The sequence below is a fragment of the Odocoileus virginianus genome, chromosome 7, assembly GCF_023699985.2.
Source record: "Odocoileus virginianus isolate 20LAN1187 ecotype Illinois chromosome 7, Ovbor_1.2, whole genome shotgun sequence".
NCBI lineage: Eukaryota > Metazoa > Chordata > Mammalia > Artiodactyla > Cervidae > Odocoileus > Odocoileus virginianus.
Genome location: NC_069680.1, coordinates 45,488,430 through 45,498,683, shown reverse-complemented (window position 1 = coordinate 45,498,683; position 10,254 = coordinate 45,488,430). Strand labels below are relative to the sequence as shown.

Sequence of the window (10,254 nt, the reverse complement as noted above, 5' to 3'; positions counted from 1 at the left end):
TAATTATGGCCTGTGACACCATAAAACAAAAGTGTATTACTGAATGCTTTCAATTTCTTATAATGATGGTAAGGTGGCATGTCATGGGGCCTTTTTAGCCCTCGACATCACTCCAGAGGATTCCAAACAGATATAGACAAGGGACATTAGGACCTGGGTCCTTTCCTCTCGGGCTGTTTACCCATGGGAATAGGATGTCCTAAAGCAACACTTCCCCCAAGTGACGTGTTGATAAGTCTGGTTATCAGAGAGATATTACTGGCGGTGTGATACGCAGGCCATTTACATTTTCTTGATAGGGTAAGTCATATGAAAGCTGACAAAGAAGGAAAAGGAGCAGCGGTGTGGCGCAATGTCAACAGACAGCTGTCCTCTGGCTCCCCGATAAATAGGATGACTTGCATTGCTGAGCGGTGTGGTCACTGCCAAAGGAATGGCCCTCTCACATTTCTTCCTGATTCACATATTCAGCGGGGTTACTTGTCATCCCCTCCCTCTCCTGCTTCCCAGACACTGAGTCTGAAATGAAAAATTCACCTGCCTCTGAGTTGGCCCCGTGGGCGGGGGTGGGGTGGGGGGTGCAGGGGTGTTACTTGGGTTCCCAGGTTGGAAGATTATCTCACCCAGCTCTAGCTATATAAGCTCACTGGAGCAGATGGGCTCCCCAGGGCAACTCAAGGATTTATTCCTCAGGAGGAAAACAGACTGACAAACTTCGGGTCAACATGATGGTTCTGAAGGTAGAAGAGCTGGTATGTAAAGCACATTATTTTTATGCAGTGAAAAATGGTGCAGCCTTGATTTTTATTTGAAAATTGAAATGCTCTTTTCTTTCAGGCATAATGCACAGGTATTCTGAAAATGTCATATATGGAAAACGGTTGATTTATGTGATGAAATAAGTAAAATTGGAAAAAAAGGAGCTGGCAGTAATGAATTTTCTACATATTCCCTATTTATTATCTTCTCCTTTGGTTTTATCACTAAAGTGTGGAATCATGTACAGTAATCAAAATGCCTTAGGGAAGAAGTTCTATTGCAACAATATGTATCTGGAAACTATAGGAAGGCAAGGGAACATCCAAAGTACTGAAAATGATAGAATTTTAAAACTGTTGGTGGGGATGTGGGGAAGAGGTTGGGATTTTCTTAGGAGAAATGTGATTAAGTGGATTAAAAGAAGATTTAAACATCAACCTAACCTAAACCTTGATTTAACCAATACAAGAGAACAAGCATCTGAAGGTATTCCTGGAACACTGGGGCAGCGCATCACAGCCTGAGCTCTGAGAGTGCATTGCTCCGAAGCCACTGTCAGCAGGGAGGAAGGGCCGGGGGACCTCCTGCAGCATCCTTTATGGAGAAGGACCCCAGGACGGACTCTGCTATTCTGACGCTGCCACCTTCTTCCTTGTAGGTTACAGGGAAGAAGAATGGCAGCGGGGATGCTGGGGAGTTCCTTCCTGAGGACTTCAGAGACGGAGAATATGAAGCTGCTGTCACTTTAGAGAAGCAGGAAGACCTGAAAACACTTCCCGCCCACTTTGTGAGCCTGGGGGAGCAACAATGGAAAACTGAGAAAGAGCGAGAGGCAGAGGTAAGGGCCTTCTGTGAAATTCACTAGTGGGAGGTTGGGGATGGTGTAGAGGACAGAGGTGCCAGACAGGAAGGAGAAGAGAGAGAAACCAAATAAATGCAACCATTCCAAAGGTATTTCTTTATCAATTTCTAACTTATAAAGAAGCAACTTCTATGAAACAGGCTGTAGAAAAGAATTCTTTGGCAAGACTATGACCTCTGGATTCTGAATCAATAACCGAATGGTCTATGACTGAGTTTTGACTGAAAGACTTGGAAAGAGAAAAGAAAAGAGTCCAGTGAATTTCTGATGTCTTATATTGTCTAATTAATCCCAAGGAAGGGAGCCTTTTTTTCTCAATAATGTGGTTTGTGGTTCATGGATCATTGTTTGACTGTGGCAACTTTCTGTGTTGACAAAATGTGTTGCTGGGTGAGTTTTCATTACTTACTAACCACAGATGTAGTCCCAAGACAGTCTGTTTCATGAGCCCTGCTCAGTGAGCCACCTAAAAGACACTGGCATTGAAATTTTAGAGTTTGAAACTTATTAGCAAAGTCTTTTCAATTAAAAAAATTCATGAGCATGATAAAAAAAATTCTACAGAAATCTGGGGTCTGTTTATGGAAATAATTACAAAATCATCACTTAGAGACTAGATTCTATCTTCAACAAGAAGCTGGTGCTACAAGCAAAGGAAGTAAAGATAAAGGCAATTAGCTGAAAAATTTGACCCCTAAATACTTGAATAAGAAATCACTAAATCCAAGTCAAAGATTTATTATAAATATTTTTTTAAATCTTTTTGCTCAAACTGCTCACATACTGAGCTCAGACCTTGCAGATTTTGTTTTGACACAACCAGAATGCTTGTCAGTAGAACTCACCATATTTTGAAACACGGATTTCTTTTTTAGCTCAAGAAGAAAAAACTAGAACAAAGATCAAAACTGGAAAATTTAGAAGATCTTGAAATAATCATTCAACTGAAGAAAAGGAAAAAATACAGGAAAACAAAAGTTCCAGTTGTGAAGGAACCTGAACCTGAAATCGTGGTAAGCGCTGCTTGGTTACGTTGTGGGGGTGGGAGTTAGTCACTCAGTCATGTCCAACTCTGCGACCCCATGGACTGTAGCCTGTCAGGCTCCTTTGTCCATGGAATTCTCTGGGCAAGAATACTGGAGTGGGTTGCCATTTCCTTCTTCAGGGGAATCTTCCTAACCCAGAGATTGAACCTGGGTCTCTTGTATTGCAGGCAGATTCTTTACTGTTTGAGCCTCCAGGGAAACCCTCGGCCTTAGGCTACAAGGAAATAACTATCTGTGGAGGGTCTGACTGAATGCTGGAAAGCCCATAGTAACTCTCACACTGTTTTCTTTGACTTTAGACAGAACCTGTGGATGTGCCTAGGTTTCTCAAAGCTGCCCTGGAGAACAAACTGCCAGTAGTAGAAAAATTCTTGTCAGACAAGAACAATCCAGATGTCTGTGATGAGGTAAGGCTTATACAAAGCACTGCAAAATCCAGCTTGTTAATTTTGTGTTTCTTATGCTTTACTGCAGCCTTGCTAGTCTGGTGCCAGAAATCAATCCACCTGAAACTGTCTCCCCAGCTGTTGCCACATATGCCAGTAGCATAACAGGGGAGTGCAGTGGGCCAGAAAAAGAAAATGCTGGATCAGTGCTATGGATTGCATTATTTTTTTTTTGCACTCTCATATTCTTCCCACTGCTTTTTTCAGTTTGTCTTTAATTCTGAGATCTTTGGGATAGACTTTTAGTATGGCAGGACCAACAACTCATGACTGGAGAAATGTATTATTAGCATTAGCTTTGACCGGACTCAAATATATCAGCTCTACACAGGGAATCTCGAGTCCGGAGTTCAAGCGTCAGTTCTATCAGTACTTGCTTATTTGATTCTTAGCAGCCAATCTGCATTTTCTGGACCTCAGTTTCCTCATCTGAAAAGAGGGGGCATTGGAATGAAATAATACCTAATAGTGTTCCAGCACAAAGAGCCTATTAATCCATTTGTGTGTGAGCTCAGTAGTCTCTGACTCTGCGACTGCACAGACTGTAGTCCGCCAGGCTCCTCTGTTCATGGGATTTTTCAGGCAAAATACTGTAGTGGGTTGCCATTTTCTTCTCCAGAGGACCTTCCCGATGCAGAGATGGTATCTGCTGCCTCCTGTATTTCCTACATTGGCAGGCAGATCTTTACCACTGAGCCACCCGAAGTGAAAGTGTTAGTCGCTCAGTTGTGTCTGACTCTTTGCAACCCCATGGACTGTGGCCCGCCAGGTTCATCTGTCCATGGGATTTTCCAGACAAGAATACTGGAGTGGGTAGTCATTTCCTTCTCCAGTGGATCTTCCTGGCCCAGAGATCAAGCTTGGGTCTCTTGCATTGCAGGTGGATTCTTTACCCTCTGAGCTACCAAGGAAGCCACCTGGGAAGCCCATTGTTGGAAGCCAATTTATCAGACATCACTAATCCTTTTTTGACTCCTTTCCCCTATGAACTGAAATGGGGAATCATTTCTGAAGCTGAAAGAAAAATGTCTCCCGTTATCTGAAAAATGAATACTTTCTGATATTCAACCTAACAGCAGTCCCAAAGGAAGGAAATGGCCTGAACTGCATGGCAAATACTACAGAAATCATGAGGGTACAAAACACAAGAAAGGGAACTGTCAGCACTTAGGTAGTTTTGAATCTAAGTCCACACGCCTTGATGAAGACCTCTAATCACTTAGAAACATGTATTGCAGGAGATGCAAATCTCAGTTGCAGAATAATTGTTCTAGTCGGTAATTTTAGTAAATTTTACATTTCTAACTCATAAAAAAGAACTCAAGTTTCTATCAGCTAGGTCATCAGAATCCCCAGCTTCCTATTTCTTAGAAAGGATTTATACTCATTTTTATATGCATTGCTCCCTCTCACTCTTTTTTAAATCTCTATTCTGACAGTATAAACGGACAGCTCTTCACAGAGCATGCTTGGAAGGACATTTGGCAATTGTGGAGAAGTTAATAGAAGCTGGAGCCCAGATTGAATTCCGTGATATGGTAAATATATCTCTTTGTTTGGAAATGAGCCAAAGTAAGTAGACTATGTGAAGCTTGAGAAAACCTATGATGAAAAATGGGGCCAATTGTATTGAAAACTGATCTGAGAGAACTAGACAGAAGCTTATTTCTCCATACAAAGGGAATTTGGGAGATGGGACTAGGTCATGTGGAAAGTATCTTCCATACATACCAAAAAGGAGTATTTCTGGGAAAAGAAGGAAGTGAGAGCTGTTGGACAGAATTCAGTATCCTCATCAAAGACTTGGGTTGTTATCAAGTCAGTAGCCTTACTGAGAAGTAATACAGTCAACACTTGCTTTTCAGCATCCCCATCCTTCCATCATACATGGCCACCTGCTCCTGATCCTTGGCTGCCAGCAACATCTCAGAATTCTCTAGCTGCACACCTTATTTGATAGATGCTGATTGCCGTCAGTGAGATTTGGGGCTAGACTGCACACAAAATGAATTGCATCTATGGGGAGGTAGCTGCTATTCAGATCTCAGTAATTCAACCACTGTGATTTCTATGCAGACCAGTATATAGCATATTCTATGAAATGAAGATTGAGCTGGGGGAAAAATGCTTTATTTATTTAAAGACAGCTCAATTTGACTTTTCAAGCAGAGTGGAAAAGGGACTGGAAAAGTCCAAAGGATTTGGCTAAAACTGAATCCAGAAGTTACACACACAGAAAAACAAGTAAAGAAACAAAATATAAAGTTTGCGTGGAAAGACCCAAAAATTCACGAGCATGATATTTGGAGGGCCAGGGATATACCAAACTTTCTAGCATGATTAAGTGCAGTGACCACAAACAACGACGGTGGGGGTAGATGACAGTGTGCTAGCACAGATGGCAGCAGAGAACCAGGAAGCGATGAGGAAAAGACGTCTGGGACACAGGCAGAGGTGTCAGATCCAGACGAATATCTTTTGGAAGGGACTACTTCTTTTCTGCCAGAATTTTTAAATCCATACATTTGTCTAGAACTTTTGAGTTTATCTGGCAAAGGTGGTTAAACGTTCCAGGCACACTGTGGGTTGGAATAACTCTTCTGCCACTTACTAGCTGTGTTTCCTTGGGCAAAAAATTTGAATAGTTTGGAGCCTCCTTTTTCTTATTTGCAAAATGAGCACAGGAACGCCCACTTCACAATGTTGCTGGGAGTATCAGTGCGTCTGAAGTATCTGGGCACCACGAAATTCTCAGTACATTTTAGTTCTTATCCTCTCTAAAAAAGATTAGGTTTATTAAGAACCTCCTAATGATGCAAACATGTACACAGATACATACACAGGAGAGCATACACTCACGTTCGCACATTTTTTGCCAAAACATTTGGCAGGAGACTTGAACTACAATAGTTAGAACTGGCAACCTAGACCAGGACAGCCCAATGCCATCACAGATGCCCTAGCAAACCTGGTATTCCTAGGTCTTAGAAACCAAGAACTAATTCCTCTGACCAGGTTCTTCTTCCACTGAGTCATGTTCTTTTACCTTCCCTGTATAGCTTGAATCCACAGCCATCCACTGGGCAAGCCGCGGAGGAAGCCTGGATGTCTTAAAACTGTTGTTGAACAAAGGCGCCAAAATCAGTGCGCGGGATAAGGTATTTTCTCCTACCCCCGTCCCCCTCCTCCCCTTCACACATGCGTTGGGGTCTGGGACACGCTCTGTCCTCATGCCCAGGGACCCAACAGGCTCTTCCATTTCATAGTTGCTCAGCACCGCGCTGCATGTCGCGGTGAGGACTGGCCACTACGAGTGCGCAGAGCATCTCATCGCCTGCGAGGCAGACCTCAACGCCAAAGACCGGGTGAGTAGGCCGGCAGAGTTTGGCCTCCTAAAAGCTTCACTCATTTATTTGAGTTCACTACCCCTGCTGGGCACCCTTTCGGGACCCACTTCCTGGCCTCAGGCCCACCTTGAGCCTGTTCACTCTGTTCTCTAGGAAGGAGATACACCCTTGCATGACGCAGTGAGGCTGAATCGGTACAAGATGATCCGACTCCTGATTACGTATGGCGCCGACCTCAACGTCAAGAACTGTGTAAGTACTCAGGCAAGAGGCCTTGTTTGCCGGCTTTCTAATGAACAGAAGTATGGCTCACATACTTGAAAATAGCCTTACAATGGTAGCATTTCGGGGGTCTTTTGATGATTGAAATGCCCTGTTCCTTCCCATAAGGATATTGCTGACCTTAGCAAGGACTCAGTTCACTTGATCAGAGATGGGGAAGCCACAGTGCCTCCTATGCCCTCAATGCCTAACACAGCATTTAGGAATTCTGTCAGAATTTGGTATTGAAAATAAAAGATGATCAAACCACCCACCTTCACAGACACAAGCAGTGTCTGCCTTGGCCATCCCTGGTTGAGCTAGGCCAGAATAGTCATGAATAAAGACACCCACCATTCCTGAAGCTTTTGAAAATTCCACAGTGGTCAGTGCAGCCAAGGATCAAGGAACTCAAATAAATGATTCAACACTGAATCTGAGTAATTGTGAATAGTCCTTCCCCTCTTACAACAGTATGAATGCTACCACTTTCTTACAGAGGTAGCCATGCGTTTGCCTTTATTTTTGAGCTAATTTCTATTCATTCTCCTCTTTGGTTTAGCTGCACATCCCTCAAAATAGTTTCTTATATTTAGGCCCAGAAAATGCTTGTATAAATCCCTTTTACAAGTACATGTTAATTTAGCTTCATCTGTAAGCCAGGGAATGTAACCAGATTTTCCTCGTGGTCCCAATTCCTAGTCAAGCATCATCTAATATAAGCTTTAAAAATACCACCGGGAGGAATGAGTATAAAGTACTGAAGAAGTAATTTGAAAGAGGCTTTTGGAGAATCACTTTACAAAGAAAGAGAAAAAAAAAAACCCCAGTCATCTTTTACTGTGAATCATTTCCTCCTCTTACTGTGTTACTATAAGACTGAGAGGAATACTTCATCATTCCAAAAAAAAAAAAAAAAACTGTCTTGGTGATAGGAACAAAATAAATGCAATAAATAGAGACTGCTTGAGTTAGAAAAGTGTTAATAGTAGGGGCCCCTCATCCTTGATATACTATTGATCTTATCAAATAATTTAAACCATCAGAAAGAGTAGATTCAACAAAACCCCCAAAGCTGCAGAAAATATAATTTTTTTTCCAGCAGAGATGAAAAGCATATAGATTTGGGGAGACTGTAAGTAGCCAGGGAATCACGAGATAAATGTCAATACAAAGGAGTTTAAGGAATTCATGGAAAAATAGCCCTAAATATATAAATAGGCCTCAGAGCTGTGCATTTTCAGTAAAACCCCAGCATAAAGGTTCTAGAACTATAAATGTCATTGACCCGATGGATGGATATTTCCAAAAAAGACTACTAAATTACTGGACACCATCTTGAAGGGAATTGTAAATAATACACTACTGTATCATTATTGTATCATTGTCCCAAACTCTGTCTTCATGTCTGCTGATAAGTGTTCCTCACAGCACATGCTACAGGGTGAGAAGGTCCAAAATTAAGGTTGTAGGGACACCAACTCAAATCCGCCTAGGGCCCAGGCAGATCACATAAATGACTTTATGGTGGCTGCAGGCTCTGTGCACAGAAGGTAGCGGTCCTTCCCAAACCCAGTCCTTTCTTGCTCCATGAAACCATGGATATCGTGCTGCCAAGCCTTCCAGTTTTTTTCAGAGAGATCACAGATTCAATTGGGAAATCTCTTAATTTCCAACTGTTGCCAATTAATTCCAATTTTTAAAAAATCTAAGCTCTGTTTGGGCCAAAACAGGTCTCTAGACTGATTTGCATCTCAAAGCTGCCAGTTTGCAATCTCTGGGATAAAGAGAGACTTCTGAATAGATAGAGATGGAAAATTTTAGGACTTCTCAAACTGAAAGGCAAGAATTGAGAGGTGACATAATTTTAACTTTTGTAAATATCGAGACATAAAGTAAAAAACTTTTGGTCTCAAAAATCATTGATATCATCTCTAAGAAAATAAATTTCCTGGGAGAGCCCATTGTAACTTCTGAACAGCTGTGAAAGATCTATTCCCTGGAGCGGTACCTGTGTAATTAAGCCAAGGTGTTGCAGCAGCTCATATCCCACCAGTTTTTATCAGTCAGGAATCATTTTCCAAACTGATAGGAACTGGTTTCTGACCATGTGGATACTGCTACCTCTCCATGCCCATTCTGCAGTACACTGTAGAAGGACAGAGGCATCTTCTGAATTTCAGAATGATTTGGCTTAGGCTTGCTATTTAGTGTCAAGGGACTAGGGATTTTTTACCAACACCTGGGATAGTCCCACAGGGGGGCAAAAAAAACAAACACTGTTGATCTGCTAATTTGAAATGCCAAAAGCATTCCTGTGAGAAACAGTAAAGGACTGGTTTGAATATAAACTGCAAATCATAGTGGGAAACATAAAACACCTCAGTAACATACACTATCCATTACCTCATTAAATACACACACACAGAGGAGACGAACTTATAGATGTCTTCAACCTGGAAGTCAAAGTCCCTCCTCTGTTTTGATTAGGCTGGGAAGACTCCGATGGATCTGGTGCTACACTGGCAGAATGGAACCAAAGCAATATTTGACAGCCTCAAAGAGAACTCCTACAAAGCCTCTCGCATAGCAACATTCTGAGAAAAGTGATGACGAACGATTCCATTGGCTGCTCTTTACCAGCACATGGAAGGCGTTGCCCCAAAGAGCGACTCATAGAGAAATCCAGCTTCTGTTTATCAACCTGTTGTAAAGCGGCACCTAATGAGGTTTGGAGCACAGGGACGTAGGCATTGACATTTTCCTTAGTGAAACTCACTCTATTTATTTGTATTTATTCCAGTTAACTTATTTATTTATTTACTGCGATACCACCAATACTCAGATCCTTTGTGATCATTCATTTGGTGAACAAGCTTAGTTTGTATGTGACACGTCAGAGCCTCCCCGTAGGTAGTTCTTAAACCATATTAACCAGCAATGCCTATGATGTATCACCTCGCTCAGGTGAGATGTTTCAAGGTGATTTTGAAAGACAAAGGGGATTACTGCAGCCCTCTTTCCTCCTGCATTTTTAATGCTGAAGTTTGAGGCCATGGAAAGCCTGTAGGGGCAGAAGGGGAAACAAGATGAAAGTGATTCTGTGAAGACAGTAAAGCTGGCCATTTGGCGCCTGGGCCTGGTATTTCTTACCAAGTATGTACCAAGGTGAAGAGAATGTCTTGAGTGTAAGTGGAAGGAACATGGGCCACTGGGCCGTGCAGAACCAAATGTGCTCAAAAAAGTGAAACTAACTGCAAATTGTAAATGTGTAAATGTATATTATGTTGTATGTATATTTTATATTCATAATAAAAGCAGATTCTAAACCTCTTTCCTTGTTTTAAGTCTGGTGGAAAGGCCATTTAGATGGGGTTTTGTCTTCCAAGCTTTTCAGATTATGAATGTTCTGTAGAACTGTACTTCCCAGTATTGCATGTGTACACAGATCACCTGAGAATCTTGTTAAAATGCAGATTCTGATCCCTCCAGTGTGGGTGGGGCCTGAGATTCTGCATTACTGACAAGCCCCT

The 10,254-nt window shown here is 42.0% G+C and overlaps 1 protein-coding gene across 1 annotated transcript; it reads left to right on the top strand.

Annotated features, from left to right (window-relative positions):
* The first annotated feature begins 623 nt into the window (after positions 1 to 623).
* Positions 624 to 10,054, top strand: ANKRD1 (ankyrin repeat domain 1). The gene is made up of 9 exons (XM_020876187.2): positions 624 to 752; positions 1,418 to 1,597; positions 2,497 to 2,634; positions 2,967 to 3,074; positions 4,553 to 4,651; positions 6,173 to 6,271; positions 6,380 to 6,478; positions 6,614 to 6,712; positions 9,212 to 10,054. The coding sequence occupies exons 1-9, from the start codon at positions 726 to 728 to the stop codon at positions 9,320 to 9,322; spliced, it is 960 nt and encodes a 319-aa protein (XP_020731846.1). The 5' UTR covers positions 624 to 725; the 3' UTR covers positions 9,323 to 10,054.
* The last annotated feature ends 200 nt before the right edge of the window (positions 10,055 to 10,254 follow it).